Raw genomic sequence first — 22,722 nt, forward strand, 5'->3', positions numbered from 1 at the left:
TTATATGTATAGTAATGTGTGTCTGTTAATCCCAAATCCCTAATTTATCCCTCCCCCTCCCCTTTGGTAACCATAAGTTTGTGTCGGTGAGTCTGTTTCTGTTTTGTAAATAAGTTCATTTGTATCATTTTTTTAGATTCCATATATAAGTGATATCCTATGATATTTGTCTTTCTTGGTCTGACTTCACTGAGTATGATAATCTATAGGTCCATCCATGTTGCTGCAAATGGCATTATTTCATTCTTTTTTATGGCTGAGTAATATTCGTGTGTGTGTGTGTGTATGTGTATACACCACATCTTCTTTATCCATTCATCTGCTGGTGGGCATTTAGGTTGCTTCCATGTCTTGGCTATTGTAAATAGTGCTGCTATGAACATTGGGGTGCATGTATCTTTTCAAATTATAGTTATCTCTGGATATATGCCCAGGAGTGGGATTGTTGAATCATATAGTAACTCTGTTTTTAGTTTTAAAGGAACCTCCATACTGTTCTCCATAGTGACTGCACCACTTTACATTCCCACCAACAGTGTAGGAGGGTTCCCTTTTCTCCACATCCTCTCCAGCATTTATTATTTGTGGAATTTTTGATGATGGACATTCTGACCAGTGTGAGGTGGTACCTTATTGTGGTTTTGATTTGCATTTCTCTAATAATTAGCAATGTTGAGCATCTTTTCATGTGCATTTTGGCCATCTGTATGTCTTCTTTGGAGAAATGTCTATTTAGATCTTCTGCCCATTTTTTGGTTGGGTTGTGTGTTTTTTTGATATTGAGCTGTATAAGCTGTTTATGTATTTTGGAAATTAATGCTTGCTTATTTTTTATTAAATACTGGGCATTTTATATAAACGGTGCTGTTGACTCTGAGTGGTGATTTCTTCTGTCATCGGGGATTCTCCTTGTAGTCTGGTGGACAACTAGAATAGAGCCGATCACTTCAGTCAGTCAGAGCCTGAGCTGAGTCTTTATAAGTTTCAATTTACCTCTAGTTCACCGTCATTCATAAGGGTATTACTGTCTAGCAAAGCCTATTAAAGGCTTGGAGTATATACTGAGTTCTTCTCTGTAGTGGTTCCTGAACTTCAGTTTTTGTTCTCATGGCGCCATAAGACAGTTGAAATCTTTACTCAGTTTTTCATCTACTTTTTGTTTTCAAAAGTGCCCTGGGGCTTCCCTGGTGGCACAGTGGTTGAGAGTCCGCCTGCTGATGCAGGGGACGCGGGTTCATGCCCCGGTCCGGGAAGATCCCGCGTGCTGCGGAGCAGCTGGGCCTGTGGGCCATGGCCACTGAGCCTGCGCGTCCGGAGCCTGTGCTCCGCAGCGGGAGAGGCCACAACAGTGAGAGGCCCGCGTACCACAAAAAAAAAAAAAAAAAAAAAAAAAAAGTGCCCTGTGCAGCTACTTTGGTGAACTGGCATCAAGTGTTGCCTCTGTCTTCATACTTTCAAATATTGACTTCTCAAATTTGGCTGCCTTGTCAATCTGGACTTCTAAATTTTGGCTCTCTAACCCTGATAGACAGTCAAAAGCTCTTAGTCACCTCCTTCTGCTTCTGCTTGGATTTCATTTGATTTCTGTTTGATTTCTGCTTGTATTCTCAGTTTCTTGCTCTTCACTGCTTAAAATTGAATAGATTTGCTGGATGACATTGTGAAACAGAAGATCAGACTCACCTCAGTGAGTTTTCCTTCTTTCTGGGATTTTGTCTTTTCTAGTCTTGGTTGACTTGGTAACTCTTCAATACCTTTGAGCAAATATTATTTATATTTTATCCAGATTTTCTAATCTTTTCTGATAGGAACGTCAGTCTGCTATAATAAGCTACTTGACTCCATCACTGTTAGGAGAGGAAGGCCCTAACTTAGTCTTTTGAATAGCTACCTAATATTGTGTAATTTGGATAACTCATTTAATTAGGTATCTATTAATGAACTTTTGGGTTATTTATTGGTCTTTTTTTTTTGGTTGTTGTTTTTATTGCAAATAATTCTGAAATCATCAACCTTATACTCATATCCTTCTGCTCCTTGGGCTTTAATAGCTATAGGGTGGGATTACTGGCATTTCAATTTTTATTTTAAAAGATACTCCCAATTATTTCAAAATGTTAATAGCAAATCTTACCAGTGACAACTCAGGATGCCTTTTTTTAATACCCACTTCAGTACTGTTTTCAATCTCTTTTTGTTAATTTGGATAAAAAATGAAATCTCATTGCTTTTAAGACTTAAATTTTCTTGCTTAGCAGTCAGGTTGAACATAATGCTTCATTTTCATTGGCTCCTTTATTTCTTCTTTTGCAGATGGCCTTTTATTATGTTTTGATTAGTATATTTTAAAAATACATATTCTAGGCTCCCCATTGGCAGTTCTGATTCAGTAGCTAGATGATGAAGGTCTGAATCTGAAAATGTTTAGGAGCTGCCAAGTGATTCTGATATCCAGGCAGATTTGGAAATTACAACTTTGAGTAATCAAATGCCTGTTTTGTGTTTTGAGGTGACTTGGTAAATTTCCTGTTTTATTAAAAAAAAAGAGGAATGAAATTAGAGAAGTTATTAAAGAAATATTGATATTCCTTTGATTATTTATAAATGCAAGCCATATATTTTTTTAAAAGTATATCTTGATAGATGAAACTATGATCTTATGTTCTAAAGCACACTAAGTATTGTGTTATGGACTAGTGACCTTTTGGTATTATGGTTTATTTAGTTCAAAGGAGAATATGATATTGCTACAGATGTGAAGTCATGAATATATATATTCAATTCAACATCTTCAATATAAGATGTTATCTAATATTGATAAGTTAACATCTTTGTTATGGAGCACTTAGGATATAAAAATGCAATCTCTGAATACAAGTATTTCTTTCCTGCCAAAGGGAGAAATAGTATGAAAACCTGAAATATTATATTTATACTACCGCTTACTCTGTCACCTTTTTAGATAATAACACCGTCATCTGCCGTTTAATACTTACTATGTTCCTGTACTTTGCTTAGTATTTTATATGCATTGCCTAATTTAAGCCTTACAGTAACTCCATGAAGTAGTTGTTATCATTACCTCTATTGTGTAGATAAAGGAACTGAAGCCCAGATATGTTACTTTCTTGTTCTCAGGTACAAAATGGTAAAGCCATGATTCAAACTTGAGTGTGTTTGATTTCAAAGTCCATGCTCCAGTTTGCTATCCCTCTACCACAGTTACACTTCTCAAGGTCTGCTTGTCTACCTGTATATTGTTGTATCCCATGCTTACTTTGCCACGTTTATCATGTTCTTCTCCTTAGTAGCATTTGATACTATTAACCATACTCCCCTTTAAAAAATATATGTATCTATTTGTGTAGCCCACATTTCATTATAGCATAGAAAGTAATTTAGTGTTATAAACTCATAATGAGAAATAACAGCCTTCACTGCCCCCTGCCTTATACCCCAGAGGTGAAAATCACCTTAACTTCTTTTTGCTATTTACCTCTATATTTCTACATAATGAGTTTATTTTGTAATTTATTGACTCATTAAGTTTAGACACGATTAGTTTCTTGTTATAAAAGATTTAGTCTGATTGTTTTCTTACTATTGACTTTAGAGTGTTCTTTACATATTCTGGATACAGTCGTTTGTTGGATATGTGATTTGAAAATTGTTTTTCTTCATCTGTGGGTCATCTTTTCTTAACGGATTTTTTTTTTTTTTTTTTTTTGTAGAGCAAGCATTTTTAATTTTGATGAAATCCAGTTTAAGGAATCTCCAAGTAAACTCCACACGAGTTTCTGGGGCAAACTCTTTCTGACAGCTTGCCCCACAGATTCCTGCAACTTCTGCAGCTTTAAACTCCTGTTTTCTAATACCTTAGCTCAGTCAAGCTCACCATTCTCTGCTTGGGTTCTACCTCCCTGTGGTGTGGTCAGGAAACTGCCCCTAGGCAGAGAACAGGGGTAAATCTTGGAATCACTCATGTTTTTCTCTTCTCTCAAGGATCATAGTCTTGTCCTGTCTGTTGTCTATTACTTGAAAACGTGTGCCTTTTAGATTCATTCCATTTTATAGTTATTCATTTTGGGAGGACAGGTCCAGTACTAGTTACTTTGGTGGATGGAAGTGTAAATCCCCAAATTTGTGATTCGTGATTTTCTGTCCATATTTTATAAGAAGGCATTAAACTTTTCAGAAGCTCTGTATGCAAAAGTTGGGATAGTGGACTTCACTGTAAGGTTATAGCTCTTTCTTTGGGAATTTCCATATGGAATTTATATATATATATATATATATATATATATGTCTTTTCTCTGTGGCTATTCAGTTGTCTTTGCAGAAGAATCTTATAAATTGTTTAGGGGTTGAGCCGGGAGAGGAGGTGGGCGTTTTCTCGTTCACTGTGGAGACTTTTACTTAATTCTCTACTTGAGTCTTTTTATGTCAACCCTTCTCTTCTGGATGCCAAGTGCTGAACCGTTCTGGAGTTCCTGCGGCGTGGGGCTGTCGGTCAGCTGCCGTGGAAGCAATAATAGCCTAGTGATAATGAGTGAGCTCTGGGGCCAGAATTCCTAAGCTTGAGAGTCTGCTTTGCCAGAGACAGTACTAGCTCTGTGATCTTGGGCAAGTTATCTTCCCCTTCTGTACTTCAGTTTTCCTTATCAGTATGAAAGGAACAATAATAGGACCTATATCACAGAGTTAATACAGTTAAGGTCCTAAGAGCGTGAATCTTCTAATTATTTATATTCAAATGTCTGCTGTTATTTCCTCTTTCTATTTCACAAATATTTCAAACCTGATATATTCAATGTTAAATCCTTGATTTCTCCACACACCTATTTCTCTTCTAGTCTTCCTTTCCCCCAGATTATACCACCTTCTATTCAGTTGCTTTTGGAAAAAATCTGGAGTCCTCCTTAGTACTTCCCTCTTCTTTATCATTTGCATGTAATCTTTCACCAAGTCCTGGTTGTTCTCTCTATAAAGTGTATCTTACTATGTTTCCATTTCTGCTGTCAGCATCTGCACAACCTCCTTATAGCTTTCATTGACTCCAATCATACTCACCTGCATTCTGTTCTCCCCCATGCCACAAATAAGAGGCAGGTTCAGTGAGCTAGGATGCTCACTTTCTCAAGGTAAGACTTAGATGGTCATTGGCCAGCATTTCCACCAGATTCTTCAGTTTCTGGGCTGAATAACCTCTTACTTCTGACTGGCACATTCTCTTTCCTATTTGTTAATACAAGCAAGTAGAAGACAGATCTTTGAGGCCCAGATGTCACTCTTTTTAAGTGATGTACATAGCTTTTCTCTGACCTATTGGGTTAATTTTCATTTATTAGATCAACATATTTAGTGTGTACCTATCATTTACTACAATGTAGGGATACACAATAGTTACACAAGTGGTAATTAGCCTGGTGAAGATGTTGACGGGTGTGTTTTTGGCATGGCAGGCAGCATGTTCAAAGGCAACAGAAATGATGGTCTAGTCCAGGGGTTGAGAATTCTGTATGGCTAAAATGTAGGTAGTATTCAAGAGCACCAGTGTCAAGAGATAAAACTGAAAAGTAGGTAGAGACTTCTCATTAGCAATTTTCGGATTTTATACCTTATCCAGCATGACGGTTGGGACCTTGGACTCCAGAGTCAGACCTGTGGTTTGAGCTCTTGTCTCCTCAACGTGAGTAGGTAAACCCTTTAACCTCTTCAAGTCTATTTTTTACTCTGAAAAATAGCAATAATGATCGCATTTACCTCAAAGGTAAATTTGAACATCCTGAATTTGATTCTTATTTGTGGCTTGTGTCCTCTTTTTGGACACTGATGCATCAGACTCTTTTGACTTCTTGCCATTTAATATTCAGATCACATAATTCTCTTATTCCTAATTCTATCCTTATTAGGCAACCTTCTGATTATAGTCTGGCTTCCTTTGTACCATGCCTATGAGGGAGAGAACATGCTGACTTGAGGACACAAATGCCCTGTGCCCTTGTAGTTTGGGCAGTTATAGTTACTGCTGTAAACTAGTAAGTTGGCATTCTTATTTTATGTCAATCTTGTGAGCTTGATTAAGGGGAACTGTTCCTGAGAGATGAATCTATTGGTCATGTGCTGTCCCACTGGTTTATGAGATTTTAAGGCCAAGAGCTAAACAATATGGAAAACTCATTAAAATCAAGTTACTCTGAGGCCTCTTTCAAAATATACAGCTTGCCTCCTCTAGAGATACTCTACATCTGCTCTGCTGTTGGCTGTGAGTTTATTTTGTATCTTTACATTTTTATAGTTGTAGTTTTAAATTTTCATTTATGAGATATTTTATCATTACATAAATAATCAGAATGAAAAATATAATTATAAAAACTGGTAGGACTGAGGTGTCCCAAGTGCAGAATAACAGCTAGCTGTCCAGTTATCAGCTGACAAAAAGGTGTCCCGTGAAGTATTTGATTTTGTTGTGTGTGTATTCATTTGTCACTGTAAAGAGAATTTGACACTTTACAGTCATTTACAGAAATGACTTTTGTTTATTTGATTTCACAGAAAACTATAATTTTGAATATCTGTTTCTTGAAGATGAGAAAGAAAACGAATTTTCTTTTAGTGGTCCTACGCTAGAGGACAGCCTCTTAGGGCACTGTATATGATTGTTATTGATTGTCACAGTGACTGGGAGGTAGGATTACTGGTGTTTAATGGGCATGGAGGGGGCAGGGATATTAAATATACTATGGTGGCCTGGAGAGCTCTGCAGAGAGAGGAGTCTAGCCCCAAAAGCTTGTAAGTGCCCCTCTTGAGATACATAGCTGGGTTATTTCTTCAAGTAACCTGAATAACTATGCAGGTAGCACCATCTAGTGAGAGAAATAGGTAATAAGCAAAATCTACTTTCATCATAGGAATAAGAGAAAATTCAAAATTCTAAATTTTCTGTAAAATAATAGGTTATAGAATCACAGACTTTTAGAGCACGAAGGAAAATTGGAGATCATCTGATCCACCTTCTCCTTTTACAGATTAGGAAATTAGGTTCCAAAGAGTTGCAGTGATTTGTCTGATAACATACAGCTAGTTAGTAGCAAAAGCCAGGGCTAGAATTCAGGTCTCCGAGTTTTCCAGGTTAGTAATCTGAGCCTTCTTCATAGCAAACTATCTTTGTGTTCTATTTGGGTTAATATCTTAGGTTCTTTTTCAGTGATTCATTTAAGAAAGAAAAAATAATAAATGAGAACATTTCACTTACTAGGTGTGTTATGAAGTAAACTTTCATAATGCAAATATTATGCATTACATCTCATTTTGAACCTAATTGTTCCACCTAGAGAAATGAGACAAGCTTTTGTGTTTAATTTTTTTAGTTGCTGTGATTTCAGCACTAGTATTGAATCTTATGATAAAACTTCAGGATAGAGAAAAAAAATAAATACATGAAATTTATTAAAATTATGTTGATGATGAACTGACATGTTGGAAATCAAAAGATGCAGAAAATTTTAAAATGAAATGAATTATAAAATAATGGCAGTCTCATTTTTCCTCTTTGTTAGGGTACATAAAATAGTTTTGATAAGTCAAAGTTTTTTCTTTCTTTTTAAATAAGAGAGATTGGCATATATTGAGGATGGTTTAGCTGTAACCATCCCAAGACTATATCACATTTAGTTGGAAAAGAGCTTTTTTAAATTATTGACTAGAAAAATATTGTTTAGACAAGAAGTGGGTTATTAAGTAAAGTGAGCTTTAACAGGCAATGTCATCTATCAGCAGTATTGGGAAAATGAACCTGTTAAAGTGAGAGACTGAAATAAACTAGTTCCCTGGTAGATGATGATGACGGTGATAACAGTAGTGCTGATAACACTGATGATGATTTTGACAACAATGATAATAGTTATCATTTCTTCATGTGCTGCACACGTTCTGAGTGTTTTAAATGTGCTAACTCTTTTAATCTTCATAGCAACCCTGTGAAGTTTAGGTTCGTTTTTACGTATGAAACTGCGGGATAGAGAAAGCAAGTAACTTGTCAAAGGGCTCACATATAGTAAAGTTTTCCCCTTCTATTTCTGAAATGGAACTTTTTATCATACTTTAACCTGCTAGGAACAATTTTGGCCATCTGCAGATGCCCCTAAGATGACCATTTCTCTATCTGTTTTAGTTCCTTTAAGTCTAATTTTAAAATAGCCTCAGAGTATTCTTCTACATCTAGGAGTCTAGTTACCCTTCTCCCACAGTCCTTTGTAGTATTATTTCAGATGGCTATTTTATTTACCACATGTCTACATGGAATAGAGGAGAGAATGCCAGAATGACTGGGACAAGTGTAGGGTGTTAATGCCATTCCAAAAAAAATTCAGAACTGCTAGTGTCAGAATTTACCTCTTGGAGAGGGTCATGGCTGGCGTGAGTTTGGTTGGAGAGTCTAGGTGAATAGAGAGAGCACAATTCAGAGACACTTTTCTTCTTTGTAGTTCTAATGAAAATTTTGGCTACAGGTAGGGTGTACTAGGTCTAGGTCTAATCATATATTTCTCTCTAATATTGTTTTGACCTTGGGAAGTGTTCAGATTATAAGAATAACTCTTATACTGTTGTACTCTTATGAATATGAGTTTTTAGTTGAATAGTAGCAACTTGTCAATTAATATATCCCCTAATGCACATTCTTGCATATTGATATTATAAGCTAAATAAACTAAATCCTTCTTTAGTTTTAAATTCATGACATAATCACTTATGATCGTATTGCGGATCCTGCAATAACCATAGGCCTGTGGTTGCTCACCAGGGGAAAAGAAGAGTAAAAATAGTGTCTACTATGTTCTAGATTCTGGGCTTGGTACTTTACAAGAGTTGCCACATTTAATCCCAATGATCCACTGCTTTAATTTCATTTTTACAGATAAATTTGAGACTCCTGCAGACTAAATTATTGGCCCAAGTTCACACACTCTGGAATCGGTCTCCTTGGGTTCAAATTGTAGCTCTGTCACTTACTGGCTGTGTTACCTTAGCAAATTATTTGACCTCTGTGGGCCTTGGTTTCTTTGATCTATAAAATGAGCATAATTATAGGATTTACTGCATGAGGTTGTTACGATTAAATGAGTTAATATAATGAATTAATATCTGTAACATAGTATCATGTAAGTGATTATTATTTAAATAAAATAAATAACTGGTATTTTGAACCCAGTCTTTCTGGTTCTAACACCCAGTCTCTTCCCATTACCCCAGCATAATGTCTCAAAAAGTATTCCAGGACCAATGTATTTTACTAAAACATATTTTATGTTTCTTTTGAACAGCTGTGGCCATTACTAGTTCTCTTTTAAAAAGGAAATGTCTAGAAAGTCTCATTCTTTCTATCTTTATGTACTTACAGACACTTGATAAACACAAATTCCTTACTTTACCATAATTTTTACTGAGGCAAGCGAGTTATGCTTGTGATGGGCTAAATATTTATTTTTAAAATATTTGTATTTTGATCTATAATTATCACTTCTTTTTCTTTTTTTTATTGTGGTAAGAACATTTAACATGAGCTCTACCCTCCTAACAAATTTTTAAGTATATAATACATTACTGTTAACTATAGCCATGATGTTGTACAGCAGATCTGTAGAATTTATTTATCTTGCATAACTGAAAATTTATGCCTGTTGAATAGCAACTTCCCATTTCTCCTTACCCCTAGCTCCTGGCAACCACCATCTACCCTCTGCTTCTGTGAGTTTGACTGTTTTAAATACCTCATTCATATAAGTGGAATTGTGTAGTATTTGTCCTTCTGTGACTGGTTTATTTCACTTATTATTTATTTTAATTTTATTTTTAATACAGCAGGTTCTTATTAGTTATCTATTTTATACATATTTATGTATATATGTCAATCCCAATCTCGCAATTCATCCCCCCACCCCCCTCTATCCCCCGTGATTTCCCGCCTTGGTGTCCATACGTTTGTTCTCTACATCTGTGTCTCTATTTCTGCCCTGCAAACCGGTTCATCTGTACCATTTTTCTAGGTTCCACATATATTATGCGTTAATACACGATATTTGTTTTTCTCTTTCTGACTAACTTCACTCTCTCTGACAGTGTCTAGATCCATCCATGTCCCTACAAATGACCCAACTTCGTTCCTGTTTATGGCTGAGTAATATTCCATTATATATGTGTGCCACATCTTCTTTATCCATTCATCTGTTGATGGACACTTCGGTTGCTTCCATATCCTGGCTGTTGTAAATAGAGCTGCAATGAACATTTTGGTACATGACTCTTTTTGAATTATGGTTTTCTCAGGGTATATGCCCAATAGTGGGATTGCTGGGTCTTATGGTAGTTCTATTTTTAGTTTTTTAAGGAACCTCCATACTGTTCTCCATAGTGGCTGTATTAATTTACATTCCCACCAACAGTGCAAGAGGGTTCCCTTTTCTCCACACCGTCTCCAGCATTTATTATTTGTAGATTTTTTGATGATGGCCATTCTGAACAGTGTGAGATGGTATCTCATTGTAGTTTTGATTTGCATTTCTCTAATGATTAATGATGTTGAGCATTCTTTCATGTGTCTGTTGGGATCATATGGTTTTTATTCTCCACAATTTGTTGATGTGGTGTATCACATTGACTGATGTGTGGATATTGAAAAATCCTTGCATCCCTGGGATAAATCCCACTTGATCATGGTGTATGATACTTTTAATGTATTGTTGGGTTCAGTTTGCTAGTATTCTGTTGAGGATTTTTGTGTCTATGTTCATCAGTGATATTCATCTGTAATTTTCTTTCTTTTTGATATCTTTGGTTTTGGTATCAGGGTGTGGTGGCCTTGTAGAATGAGCTTAGGAGTGCTCCTCCCTCTGCAATTTTTTGGAAGAATTTGAGAAGGATAGGTGTTAGCTCTTCTGTAAATGTTTGATAGAATTCACCTGTGAAGCCATCTGGTCCTGCACTTTTGTTTGTTGGAAGATCTTTAATTACAGTTTCAATTTCATTACTTGTGATTGGTATGTTTATATTTTCTAATTCTTCCTGGTTCAGTCTTGGAAAGTTGTACCTTTCCAAGAATTTGTCCATTTCTTCCAGGTTGTCCATTTTATTGGCATATAGTTGCTTGTACTAGTCTCTTATGATCCCTTGTATTTCTGCGGTGTCAGTTGTAAATTTCTCCTTTTTCATTTGTAATTTTATTGATTTGAGTCCTCTCCCTTTTTTTCTTGATGAGTCTGGCTAAAGGTTTATCAATTTTGTTTATCTTTTCAAAGAACCAGTTCTTAGTTTCATTGATCTTTTCTATGTTTTATTTTTAGTCTCTATTTTATTTCTGCTCTGATGTTTATGATTTCTTCCCTTCTACTAACTTTGTTTTTTTTTTTAAGAATTCAAATTTATTTATTTATTTAACGTTTGGCAGTCTTTTTTTTTTTCCAAACAGAAAGTCACAAAAATTATAATCATCCTCATCAGTTCACTCAATCCCATGTAATTAATTTTTTTTCATCTTGATCTTCTGTTAGCACTTTTATGAATTCATCAGTTTTCCATTAACTTTGGGTTTTGTTTATTCTTCTTTCTCTAGTTTCTTTAGGTGTAAGGTTAGGTTGTTTATTTGAGACTTTTCTTGTTTCCTGAGGTAAGAGTGTATCACTATAAACTTCCCTTTTAGAGCTGCTTTTGCTGTGTCCCATAGGTTTTGGATCATCATGTTTTCATTTTCATTTGTCTCCAGGTATTTTTTTATTTCCTCTTTGATTTCTTCAGTGATCCATTGGTCGTTTAGTAGCATATTATTTAGCCTCCACTAAACAATATACTTTTAAACAACCAATGAATTCAAAGAAGAAATCCCAAGGGAAGTTAATAAATACTAGAGATGAATGAAAATGAAAACATAATATACCAAAAGTTATAGGACACAGTAAAAGCAGTAGTAAGGGTGACTAGTAATTAGATTGAGAATCAGTAATCAAAATCTTCCAGCAGAGCAAAGTCCTGGATCTGACAGCATCACCGGTGAATTCTACCAAGCATTTAAAGAAGAATTAATACCAGTCCTTCTCAAACTTTCCCATAAGACTGAAGAGGAGGGAACACTTCCTAACTCATTCTGTGAAACCAGTATAATTCTAATACCAAATCCAGACAAAGACACTACAAGAAAAGAAAGCTACTGACCAATATCCCTTAAGAACATTGATGTAAAAACTCTCAACAGAATACTAGCAAATATAATTCAGCAGCCTATTGAAAGGATTATACACCGTGGCCAAATGAGATTTATCCCTGGAATGCAAGAATGGTTCAACATATAAAAATTAAGGTGATATGCTGTATCAACAAAATGAAGGAAGAAAGCCACATGATTATCTTAATTGATACAGAAAAAGCATTTGGCAAAATTCAACACCCTTTCATGGTAAGGAACATGCAACAAAATAGAGGTAAGAAGAAAACTCCATCACTGCAATAAAAACCATATATGAAAAGCCCACAGCAGCAAAGACTGAAAGCTTTTCCTTTAAGATAGTGAACAAGGCAAGGATGCGCACTTTCACTTCTATTCAACAAAGTACTGGAAGTTTCTAGTCAGCAAGAAAAAGAAATAAAAAGCATCCAAATTTTAAAAGAAGAAGTAAAATTATCTCTCTTTGGAGATGATATGATCATGTATGTAGAAAATCCTAAAGACTCTACCAAAAAAGTTGTTTAAACTAATAAACAAATTTAGCAAAGTAGCGGAATATAAAGTCAGCGCACAAAAATCAGTTGTATTTCTATACATGAACAGTGAACAATCTGAAAAGGAAACAACAAAAATAATTCCATTTACAGTAGCGTCCACAAGAATAAAAGACTTGGGAATTAACCAAGGAGGTGACAGGCTCGTATGGTGAAAACTACAAAACATTTCTGAAACAACTTACAGAAGACATAAATGAATAGAAAAACATCCTGTGTTTATGGATTGTAAACTTAATATTGTTAAAATGTCAGTACCCAAAACAATCTACAAATTCAGTTGTAATCCCTATCAAAATTCCAATGACTTCTTTTTTGCAGAAATAGCAAAACCCATCCTAAAGTTCATATGCAATCTTAAGGGACCTGAATAGCCAAAACAATCTTTTTCAAAGAACAAAACTTAGAAGGCTCACACGTCCTGATTTCAAAACTAACTACAAATTTGTAGTAATCAAAACAATGTGGTATTAGCATGAAAGGCATATAGACTAATAGAATAGAATAGGTAGCCCAGAAATAAACCCTCACACATATGGTCAAATCATTTTTTTGTCGAGGGTGGAAAATGGGTAAAGGACAATCTTTTCAGGAAATAGTGCTTGGGAAAGCAGGATATCCACATACAAAAGAGAGAATATGGACCCTTACATAACACCATATACAGAAAATAACTCAAAATTTTTTAAGGACCTGAGTGTAAGACCCAAAACAATAAGGCTGTTAGAGAAAAGCATAGGGCAGAAGCTTCACAACACTGGTTTTGGTAATGATTTCTTAGCTGTGACTCCTAAGGTGCAGTTGACCGAATAAAAAATGGACAAATTGGACTTCATGAAAAAAGAAAAAAATTTGCATCAAAAGACACCATCCACAGAGTAAAAAGAGACAACTCACAGAATGGGAGGAAATATTTGCAAATCATATATCTGATAAGGGATTAATATCTGAATATATAGAGAACTTCTAAAACTCAACAACAACAAAATCCTGATTCAAAAATGGGCAAAACTGTCTTTCTTTATATTTATTTGAGGTCTTTTCCTAATTAGTCTAGTGGTATAGATGAAGAGTAAAGTTTCTTTAGTACAGTTTAATAGCAGATTAGATTTCAAAATCTTTATATGAAGGTTTTTTTTGAGTTTTTTTTAAAGCAATGAGCATATTCTACTTTTATTAAAATGATAATGGAAAATATTTTTAATTTTAAAACATGTAATGACATAAAGGTAAATTTAAAATAATGTCCTCATAACTAAACTTACTTTGTGCTTTTATTAATTTTGATTTTAGGCTTGTGTGGACGTCAGAGCCAGTTCAGTGTTTTGGCAACAGATGGAATTTGCAGAAAGCCTCCATGGTCTTCCCAAGTTGCCAGAATGGTTATCTACACACCCTTCTCATGGAAATCGAGCTGAGCACTTGGATAGACTCATACCTCAGGTAAGCTAACACTGCGTAAGGCGAGACATTATTTTTATTGTATCATTTATTTTTAATAGTTTACTTCTTGTGCTTAGAAAAAGAGCACTAGAAAAGAAATCCTTTGTATTAGTTTGCTTTCTGCTAATTCTGCTAAAAACATAGAATAAATAATCACCTATTTTGATTACCATCAGTTTTCAAAGGATTTGACTGAAAAGTAAAATCCTGCTAGTCCGCAAGTCTTAGTGAATAAATTGGTGTGTATAGTTGACTTTTCTTTTCTTTTTTTTTTTACATCTTTATTGGAGTATATTCCTTTACAATGGTGTGTTAGTTTCTGCTTTTTTTTTTTTTTTTGCGGTACACGGGCCTCTCACTGTTGCGGCCTCTCCCGTTGCGGAGCACAGGCTGCAGACGTGCAGGCTCAGCGGCCATGGCTCACGGGCCCAGCCGCTCCGGGGCATGTGGGATCTTCCCAGACCGGGACACGACTTCCAGCAGGCGGACTCTCAACCGCTGCGCCACCAGGGAAGCCCTAGTTTCTGCTTTATAATAAAGTGAAACAGTTATACATATACATATGTTCCCATATCTCTTCCCTCTTGCGTCTCCCTCCCTCCCACCCTCCCTATCCCACCCCTCCAGGCGGTCACAAAGCACCGAGCTGATCTCCCTGTGCTATGCGGCTGCTTCCCACTAGCTATCTACCTTATGTTTGGTAGTGTATATATGTCCATGCCACTCTCTCACTTTGTCACAGCTTACCCTTCCCCCTCCCTATATCCTCAAGTCCATTCTCTAGTAGGTCTGTGTCTTTATTCCCATCTTACCCCTAGGTTCTTCATGACCATTTTTTTTTTCCTTAGATTCCATATATACGTGTTAGCATACGGTATTTGTTTTTCTCTTTCTGACTTACTTCACTCTGTATGACAGACTCTAGGTCCATCCACCTCACTACAAATAACTCAATTTCGTTTCTTTTCATGGCTGAGTAATATTCCATTGTATATATGTGCCACATCTTCTTTATCCATTCATCCGATGATGGACACTTAGGTTGCTTCCATCTCCTGGCTATTGTAAATAGAGCTGCAATGAACATTTTGGTTTATGACTCTCTTTGAATTATGGTTTTCTCCGGATATATGCCCAATAGTGGGATTGCTGGGTCATATGGTAGTTCTATTTGTAGTTTTTTAAGGAACCTCCATACTGTTCTCCACAGTGGCTGTATCAATTTACATTCCCAACAGCAGTGTAAGAGTGTTCCCTTTTCTCCACACCCTCTCCAGCATTTATTGTTTCTAGATTTTTTGATGATGGCCATTCTGACTGGTGTGAGATGATATCTCATTGTAGTTTTGATTTGCATTTCTCTAATGATTAATGATGTTGTGCATTCTTTCATGTGTTTGTTGTCAATCTGTATATCTTCTTTGGAGAAATGTCTGTTTAGGTCTTCGGCCCATTTTTGGATTGGGTTGTTTGTTTTTTTGTTATTCAGCTGCATGAGCTTGTAAATTTTGGAGATTAATCCTTTGTCAGTTGCTTCATTTGCAAATATTTTCTCCCATTCTGAGGGTTGCCTTTTTGTCTTGTTTATGGTTTCCTTTGCTGTGCAAAAGCTTTGAAGCTTCATTAGGTCCCATTTGTTTATTTTTATTTCCCTTTCTCTAGGAGGTGGGTCAAAAAGGATCTTGCTGTGATTTATGTCATAGAGTGTTCTGCCTATGTTTTCCTCTAAGAGTTTGATTGTTTCTGGCCTTACATTTAGAACTTTAATCCATTTTGAGCTTATTTTTGTGTATGGTGTTAGGGAGTGTTCTAATCTCATACTTTTACATGTACCTGTTCAGTTTTCCCAGCACCACTTATTGAAGAGGCTGTCTTCTCCACTGTATATTCTTGCCTCCTTTATCAAAGATAAGGTGACCATATGTGCGTGGGTTTATCTCTGGGCTTTCTGTCCTGTTCCATTGATCTATATTTCTGTTTTTGTGCTAGTATCATACTGTCTTGATCACTGTAGCTTTGTAGTAGAGTCTGAAGTCAGGGAGCCTGATTCCTCCAGCTCCGTGTTTCTTTCTCAAGATTGCTTTGGCTATTCGGGGTCTTTTGTGTTTCCATACAAATTGTGAAATTTTGTGTGCTAGTTCTGTGAAAAATGCCAGTGGTAGTTTGATATGGAGTGCATTAAATCTGTAGATTGCTTTGGGTAGTAGAGTCATTTTCACAATGTTGATTCTTCCAATCCAAGAACATCGTATATCTCTCCATTATTTGTATCATCTTTAATTTCTTTCATCAGTGTCTTATAATTTTCTGCATACAGGTCTTTTGTCTCCTTAGGTAGGTTTATTCCTAGATATTTTATTCTTTTTGTTGCAATGGTAAATGGAGTGTTTTCTTAATTTCATTTTCAGATTTTTTATCATTAGTGTATAGGAATGCCAGAGATCTCTGTGCATTAATTTTGTATCCTGCTACTTTACCAAATTCATTGATTAGCTCTAATAGTTTTCTGGTAGCATCTTTGGGATTCTCTATGTATAGTATCATGTCATCTGCAAACAGTGACAGCTTTACTTCTTCTTTTCCGATTTGGATTCCTTTTATTTCTTTTTCTTCTCTGATTTCTGTGGCTGAAACTTCCAAAACTATGTTGAATAAGAGTGGTGAGAGTGGGCAACCTTGTCTGGTTCCTGATCTGAGTGGAAATCGTTTCAGTTTTTCACCATTGAGGACGATGTTGGCTGTGGGTTTGTCATATATGGCCTGCCTACTTTCTGCAGGGTTTTTATCATAAATAGGTGTTGAATTTTGTCGAAAGGTTTCTCTGCATCTATTGAGATGATCATAGGGTTTTTCTCCTTCAATTTGTTAATATGGTGTATCACGTTGACTGATTTGCATATATTGAAGAATCCTTGTATTCCTGGAATAATCCCCACTTGATCATAGTGTATGATCCTTTTAATGTGCTGTTGGATTCTGTTTGCAAGTATTTTGTTGAGGATTTTCGCATCTACGTTCATCAGTGATATTGGCCTGTAGTTTTCTTTCTTTGTGACATCTTTGTCTTGTTTTGGTATCAGGGTGATGATGGCCTTGTAGAATGAGCTTGGGAGCGAGTGTTCCTCCCTCTGCTATATTTTGGAAGAGTTTGAGAAGTATAGGTGTTAACTCTTCTCTAAATGTTTGATAGAATTCGCCTGTGAAGCCATCTGGTCCTGGGCTTTTGTTTGTTGGAAGATTTTTAGTCACAGTCTCAATTTCAGTACTTGTGATTGGTCTGTTCATATTTTCTATTTCTTCCTGATTCAGTCTTGGCAGGTTGTGCATTTCTAAGAATTTGTCCATTTCTTCCAGGTTGTCCATTTTTATTGGTATAGAGTTGCTTGTAGTAATCTCTCATGATCTTTTGTATTTCTGCAGTGAAAGTTGTCACTTCTCCTTTTTCATTTCTAATTCTATTGATTTGAGTCTTCTCCTTTTTTTTCTTGATGAGTCTGGCTAATGGATTGTTAATTTTGTTTATCTTCTCAAAGAACCAGCTTTTAGTTTGATTGATCTTTGCTATTGTTTCCTTCATTTCTTTTTCATTTATTTCTGATCTGATCTTTATGATTTCTTTCCTTCTGCTAACTTTGGTGGTTTTTTTGGTCTTCTTTCTCTAATTGCTTTAGGTGCAATGTTAGGTTGTTTATTTGAGATATTTCCTGTTTCTTAAGGTAGGATTGTATTGCTATAAACTTCCTTCTTAAAACTGCTTTTGCTGCATCCCATAGGTTTTGGGTCATCGTGTCTCCATTTTCATTTGTTTCTAGGTATTTTTGTTGCTGTTGTTGTTTCTAGGTATTTTTTGATTTCCTCTTTGATTTCTACAGTGATCACTTCGTTACTAAGTAGTGTATTGTTTAGCCTCCATGTGTTTGTATTTTTTACAGATCTTTTCCTGTAATTGATATCTAGTCTCATAGCACCGTGGTCGGAAAAGATACTTGATACAATTTCGATTTTCTTAAATTTACCAAGGCTTGATTTGTGACCCAAGATATGATCTATCCTGGAGAATGTCCCATGAGCACTTGAGAAAAATGTGTATTCTGTTGTTTTTGGATGGAATGTCCTATAAATATCAATTAAGACCATCTTGTTTAATGTATCATTTAAAGCTTGTGTTTCCTTATTTATTTTCATTTTGGATGATCTGTCCATTGGGGAAAGTGGGGTGTTAAAGTCCCCTACTATGAATCTGTTACTGTAGATTTCCCCTTTTATGGCTGTTAGTATTTGCCTTATGTATTGAGGTGTTCCTGCGTTGGGTGTGTAAATATTTACAATTGTTATATCTTCTTCTTGGATTGATCCCTTGATCATTATGTAGTATCCTTCTTTGTCTCTTGAAATAGTCTTTATTTTAAAGTCTATTTTGTCTGATATGAGAATTGCTACTCCAGCTTTCTTCTGATTTCCATTTGCATGGAATATCATTTTCCATCCCCTCACTTTCAGTCTGTATGTGTCTCTAGGTCTGAAGTGGGTCTCTTGTAGACAGTATATATATGGGTCTTGTTTTTGTATCCATTCACCCAATCTGTGTCTTTTGGTGGGAGCATTTAATCCATTTACATTTAAGGTAATTATCGATATGTATGTTCCTATTCCCATTTTCTTAATTATTTTGGGTTTGTTATTGTAGGTCTTTTCCTTCTCTTGTGTTTCTTGCCTAGAGAAGTTCCTTTAGCATTTGTTTTAAAGCTGGTTTGGTGGTGCTGAACTCTCTCAGCTTTTGTTTGTCTGTAAGGGTTTTAATTTCTCCATCAAATCTGAATGAGATCCTTGCTGGGTAGAGTAATCTTGGGTGTAGGTTTTTCTCCTTCATCACTTGAAATATGTCCTGCCAGTCCCTTCTGGCTTGCAGAGTTTCTGCTGAAAGATCAGCTGTTAACCTTATGGGGATTCCCTTGTGTGTTATTTGTTGTTTTTCCCTTGCTGCTTTTAGTATGTTTTCTTTGTATTTAATTTTTGATAGTTTGATTAATATGTGTCCTGGCATGTTTCTCCTTGGATTTATCTTGTATGGGACTCTCTGTGCTTCCTGGACTTGAGTAACTATTTCCTTTCCCATATTAGGGAAGTTTTCAACTGTAATCTCTTCAAATATTTTCTCAGTCCCTTTCTTTTTCTCTTCTTCTTCTGGAACCCCTATAACTTGAATGTTGGTGAGTTTTATGTTGTCCCAGAGGTCTCTGAGACTGTCCTCAGTTCTTTTCATTCTTTTTTCTTTATTCTGCTCTGCAGTAGTTATTTCCAGTATTTTATCTTCCAGGTCACTTATCCGTTCTTCTGCCTCAGTTGTTCTGCTATTGATCCCTTCTAGAGTATTTTTAATTTCATTTATTGTGTTGTTCATCATTGCTTCTTTCCTCTTTAGTTCTTGTAGTTCCTTGTTAAATGTTTCTTGCATTTTGTCTATTCTATTTCCAAGATTTTGGATCATCTTTACTATCATTATTCTGAATTCTTTTTCATGTAGACTGCCTATTTCCTCTTCATTTGTTAGGTCTGTTGGGTTTTTATCTTGCTCCTTCATCTGCTGTGTGTTTTTCTGTCTTCTCATTTTTCTTATCTTACTGCAAAAATCCTTTTTGCAGGCTGCAGGTTCATAGTTCCCGTTGTTTTTGGTGTCTGTCCCCAGTGGCTAAAGTTGGTTCAGTGGGTTGTGTAGGCTTCCTGGTGGAGGGGACTAGTGCCTGTGTTCTGGTGGATGAGGCTGAATCTTGTCTTTCTGGTGGGCAGGTCCACGTCTGGTGGTGTGTTTTGTGGTGTCTGTGGCCTTATTATTATTTTAGGCAGCCTCTCTGCTAATGGGTGGGGTTGTGTTCCTGTCTTACCAGTTGTTTGGAATAGGGTGTCCAGCACTGTAGCTTGCTGGTCGTTGAGTGAAGCTGGGTGTTGGTGTTGAGATGGAGATCTCTGGGAGATTTTCACCATTTGATATTATGTGCAGCTGGGAGGTCTCTTGTGGACCAGTGTCCTGAGGTTGGCTCTCTCACCTCAGAAGCACAGCACTGACTCCTGGCTGCAGCACCAAGAGCAATTCATCCACATGGCTCAGAAGAAAAGGGAGAAAAAGAAGAAAGGAAGGAAGGAAGGAAGGAAGGAAGAAAGAAAGAAAGAAAGAAAGGAAGGAAGGGAGGGAGGGAGGGAGGAAGGGAGGAAGGAAGAGATAGAGGGAGGGAGGGAGGGAGGAAGGAAGAGAGAAAGAAAGAAAGAAAGAGGAAGGAAGAAAGAAAGAAAGAGGAAGGAAGGAAGGAGGAAAGAAAGGAGGGAGGAAGGAAGGAAGAAAGGAAGAAAGAAAGAAGAAAGAAAAAGGAAGGAGGGAAGAAAGAAAAAGGAAGGAAGAAAGAGAGAAAGAAAGAAAAAGAAAGAAAGAAAGGAAGGAAGGAAGGAAGAAAGAAAGGATAAAATAAAATAAAAGAAGGTTATTAAAATAAAAAATAATTATTAAGAAAAAAAATTTTTTTAAGAAAAAAAGAAAAAGAAACAAAAAAAGTGGACGGACAGAACTCTAGGACAGATGGTGAAAGCAAAGCTCTACAGACAAAATCTCACACAGAAGCATACACATACACACTCACAAAAAGAGGAAAAGGGGAAAAAATAATATATCTTGCTCTCAAAGTCCACCTCACCTCCTCAGTTTGGGATGATTCGTTGTCTATTCAGGTATTCCACCGATGCAGGGTACATCAAGTTGATTGTGGAGATTTAATCCGCTGCTTCTGAGGCTGCTGGGAGAGATTTCCCTTTCTCTTCTTTGTTCTCACAGCTCCCAGGGTTCAGCTTTGGATTTGGCCCCGCCTCTGCATGTAGGTCGCCGGAGGGCGTCTGTTCTTCGCTCAGACAGGAGGGCGTTAAAGGAGCAGCCTATATGGGGGCTCTGGCTCGCTCAGGCTGGGGGGAGGGAGGGGTATGGATGCAGGGCGAGCCTGTGGCTGCAGAGGCCAGCATGACGTTGCACCAGCCGGAGGCGCGCCGTGCGTTCTCCCGGGGAACTTGTCCCTGGATAACGGGACCCTGGCAGTGGCGGGCTGAACAGGCTCCCGGGAGGGGAGGGGTGGATAGTGACCTGTGCTCGCACACAGGCTTCTTGGTGGCGGCAGCAGCAGCCTTAGCGTCTCATGCCCGTCTCTGAGGTGTGCGCTTTTAGCCGCGACTCGCGCCTGTCTCTGGAGCTCCTTTAAGCAGCGCTTTTAATCCCCTCTCCTCTCACACCAGGAAACAAAGAGGGAAGAAAAAGTCTCTTGCCTTTTCGGCAGGTCCAGACTTTTCCCCGGACTCCCTCCCGGCTAGCCGTGGTGCACTAACCCCCTGCAGGCTGTGTTCTTGCCGCCAACCCCAGTCCTCTCCCTGCGCTCCGACCGAAGCCCGATCCTCAGCTCCCAGCCCCACCCGCCCCGACAGGTGAGCAGACAAGCCTCTTGGGCTGGTGAATGCCGGTCGGCACCGATCCTCTGTGCGGGAATCTCTCCGCTTTGCCCCCAGCACCCCTGTTGCTGTGCTCTCCGCCGCGGCTCTGAAGCTTCCCCCTCTGCCACCAGCAATCTTCGCCCGCGAAGGGGCTTCCTAGTGTGTGGAAACCTTTCCTCCTTCACAACTCCCTCCCACTGGTGCAGGTCACGTCCCTATCCTTTTGTCTCTGTTTATTCTTTTTCCTTTTGCCCTACCCAGGTACGTGGGGGGTTTCTTGCCTTTTGGGAGGTCTGAGGTCTTCTGCCGGCATTCAGTAGGTGTTCTGTAGGAGTTGTTCCACGTGTAGATGTATTTCTGGTGTATCTGTGGGGAGGCAGGTGATCTCCGTGTCTTACTCTTCCGCCATCTTCCCCCTCTCCCCTAGTTGACTTTTCTTGATGGTGAAGCTTTACTCTTTTTAGGTTCATACTTTTTAATTTTAAAAAATTTGGTGAAAGTCTAAAACTCAAGGTGTATTTTTCATCATACTGATCATAATCTTTTCTTAGTGATTTAAGCTTATCATTAAACACACCAGTTAATGAGTTGTACAAAAATTTTGGGTCAACTGGGTCTTAATTCTAGTAGTGACACTGGAATTTGTTTTCTTAGGGAAAAAAAAAAATCCTTCATTATTAGTTTGCTTTCTGGTTATTTCTTTTAAGATAGAATCAAGCATGTGCCATGTGCTCTTCTTTTTCTCTTTTATTTTTGTAGAATTCATTAATGTATCAAGCTGAAGCAGCTTTCTCCCAACTAGTATTCACTATCTTCTAAAAACCTTTTGATTTAACATCAGTCGGAATGTTTTCTGTGCTTTCCACATAGGTACAAAATGAATGTCAGACATCTTTAAGCCAGGCTACATGCTCCCTTCTGTCTCACTGGCATTAAATTTGCTGGTTGGTTATAAAAGCAGAATATTCTTTACCAATTTAAGAATTGGTTTTGGGCTTATTTGCTAAAGGATAACACAACAGATACAGATGTATTATAAAACTATCTTTA

The 22,722-nt window shown here is 37.2% G+C and overlaps 1 protein-coding gene across 8 annotated transcripts in view; it reads left to right on the forward strand.

The window, feature by feature from the left end:
• Nucleotides 1-22,722, forward strand: part of OMA1 (OMA1 zinc metallopeptidase) — an 83,498-nt gene that overhangs the window by 42,331 nt on the left and 18,445 nt on the right. For 7 of the 8 annotated variants that reach the window (XM_033435405.2, XM_004273794.3, XM_049698963.1 and 4 more), the window contains one exon: nucleotides 14,062-14,211. In XM_033435405.2, the coding sequence (XP_033291296.1) occupies nucleotides 14,062-14,211 (150 nt within the window). Of the gene's footprint in view, nucleotides 1-14,061; nucleotides 14,212-21,480; nucleotides 22,716-22,722 lie in introns of those variants that run through there. The other variant, XM_049699037.1, reaches the window with a different exon arrangement.

Source organism: Orcinus orca, chromosome 1, assembly GCF_937001465.1.
Source record: "Orcinus orca chromosome 1, mOrcOrc1.1, whole genome shotgun sequence".
NCBI lineage: Eukaryota > Metazoa > Chordata > Mammalia > Artiodactyla > Delphinidae > Orcinus > Orcinus orca.